The sequence below is a fragment of the Octopus bimaculoides genome, chromosome 10, assembly GCF_001194135.2.
Source record: "Octopus bimaculoides isolate UCB-OBI-ISO-001 chromosome 10, ASM119413v2, whole genome shotgun sequence".
Taxonomy (NCBI): Eukaryota; Metazoa; Mollusca; class Cephalopoda; order Octopoda; family Octopodidae; genus Octopus; species Octopus bimaculoides.
The window spans coordinates 64,748,993-64,751,372 of record NC_068990.1 but is presented as its reverse complement, the minus strand read 5'-3'; the positions used below and the strand labels follow the sequence as shown (position 1 = coordinate 64,751,372).

The 2,380-nt window shown below is 33.7% G+C and overlaps 1 protein-coding gene across 1 annotated transcript in view; it reads left to right on the top strand.

Annotated features, from left to right (window-relative positions):
* Positions 1-668: 668 nt before the first annotated feature.
* The window catches only part of LOC106879755 (uncharacterized), a 68,177-nt gene continuing 66,465 nt past the window's right edge, over positions 669-2,380 (top strand). The window contains exon 1 of the mRNA XM_014929434.2: positions 669-1,675. Within this exon, the coding sequence (XP_014784920.1) occupies positions 1,574-1,675 (102 nt within the window). The 5' untranslated portion in view covers positions 669-1,573. The remainder of the gene's footprint in view (positions 1,676-2,380) is intronic.

Genomic DNA, 2,380 nt, shown 5'->3' with positions numbered 1-2,380 from the left:
CATGCATTCATACGTACATATATACACACTCTCTCTCTTACGCGCGCGCGCATTTGCGTAAATGCACAAACATACACGTAATACACAAATACATACATATATACACGTGTGTGTATGCATAGATACATACACACACATATATATATGTGCGTATGTATATATATATATATGTATATATATGTATATCCATACATATATATATATATATATATATATATATATATTCGTAGGTACACAAACATACATACACACATAAATATATGGATACATAGGCACACACATACACAACCCCCCCCCACAAGACACACACACGCACAAATACGACATTGATATTCAAATATACAGCATAATTACACGCGCGCACGCGCACACACACACACACTCACACACATACACAGAAACACATTTGTATATACAGCCATGCACATACTTATTACATGTTCAACAACAGAGGAAGGGCCTTTAAGAAGGTGGGTGCTACGTTATAAAGAGAGAGAGGGAGAGAGAGAGAGAGAGAGAGAGAGAGAGAGAGAAAGGGAGAGAAAAAAGAAAGAAAGAGAGAGAGAGGGAGAGAGAGAGTAAACATTCTAAGAGAGAAGGCGGACATACAAGCTCCGCCTTATGCAGGAAGACATCTATTTAAGCTTACCACCAGCTTCTCTGAAAATCATTCAAAAGTTAACCGCTTACTACACACATTTATACATATATATATATATACAGATATATATATATATATACATATATTTATACACGCATACTACACATTTATATATTTATACAGGCAAAATATATTGCACATATTTATATATATTTATACGCACATACATTTATATAACTATCTCCACATTTATATATTTTTTGTTGCATAAATCAATAGCTAATATCCATATTTTATTCATTCATTCATTGATATATATATATATATTCTGTATCAGTATTCTTTTGAAGGACCGAACGCTTACACACTCGCCTAACAGGTTGGAGCAGCAGCAACAGCAGTAGTAGTAGTAGTAGTAGTAGTAGTAGTAGTGGTGGTGGTGGTGGTAGTGGTGTAGTGTAGTGTAACCTTCGCTGCTGCAGTTTAACTAATTCTGTTTTGTTGTATTTCCTATTCACAAACTACAGCCCACAACAAATTACGTTCACACAGACCATCCCCCTACTCACACACTAACACACACACACACACACACACACACACACAGCGTACGCACGCACTCTCACACATTTACGTATATCTATATCTATCTATCTATATCTATATATATATATAAATATAGGCTTTTTCTAAAACTACACATTGTCGCACTCATTCAGTGAGCGCTTAGAAGCTATTTTTAAGTCTGTCACAACACAAAAGTAAACAAAAAAAAAAAAGAAAAAAAGAAAGAAAGAAAAACAAGGCATCTAACAAAAACAAGGATTTCCTAATATTTTACATCACTCTTCATCATCACTTACGAACTGCAACAACTGTCAAGAGTTGTGATAAAACAACGATTAACATCTTAAATACTTCTTATTACTCTGTGTGGAAAATAAATAAAAAGTGAAAGAAAAAAAAAACAGCATGGCCAGCCGGGTAGAAAATATCACATTGCGTTATTGTTCCACCTGTATCTTAATACTCGTATGCTCATTGTTCTTTGCCAGAGTCAATTCCATATATAAGGTAAAGTGATAATTTTCTGTTTTTCTATAATCGCCACATAACAACATCTGAATTTTCTTTCACTTTTCTCTTGCCTTTATACCTTTTTTTCTCTCCTTTTTTCTCTCAATCTCCGACACCATATCTATCTGTCTATCTATATTGCTTTCAAATTTTGGCACAAAGCCAGCAATTTCAGGAGACAGGGTTAGTTGGACCTCCAACATCGACCCCCTAATGTTCAACAGGTACTTATTTTACCGACCTCGAAAGAATGAAAGGCAAGGTCGACACTGGCGGAATTTGAACTCAGAAAGTAGAGAGACGGACGAAATGCCGCTAAGCATTTCGCCCGGTGTGCTAACGATTCTACCAGCACGCCTTATATATATATACATATATATATATATATATATATATATCCAAGAAAGTTAGGGTTTGTGAATCCAACCTACTAAGGGATAATATCTATCCAATATACTACTGGAAGAATACCCAATTATTATTACACTAGTGTTTTTTCGTTCCATGGCAATACAATGTCTGCAAGTTGATGAACGCCACCTATTCCCCTCCATTTTCTTATTGCTATATATATATATATGAGTGTGTGTGTATATATATATATAAAGATATATATTTATGTGTATATATATGTATATATGTGTGTGTGTATATATATATATATATATATATATATATATATATATATATATATATATATAT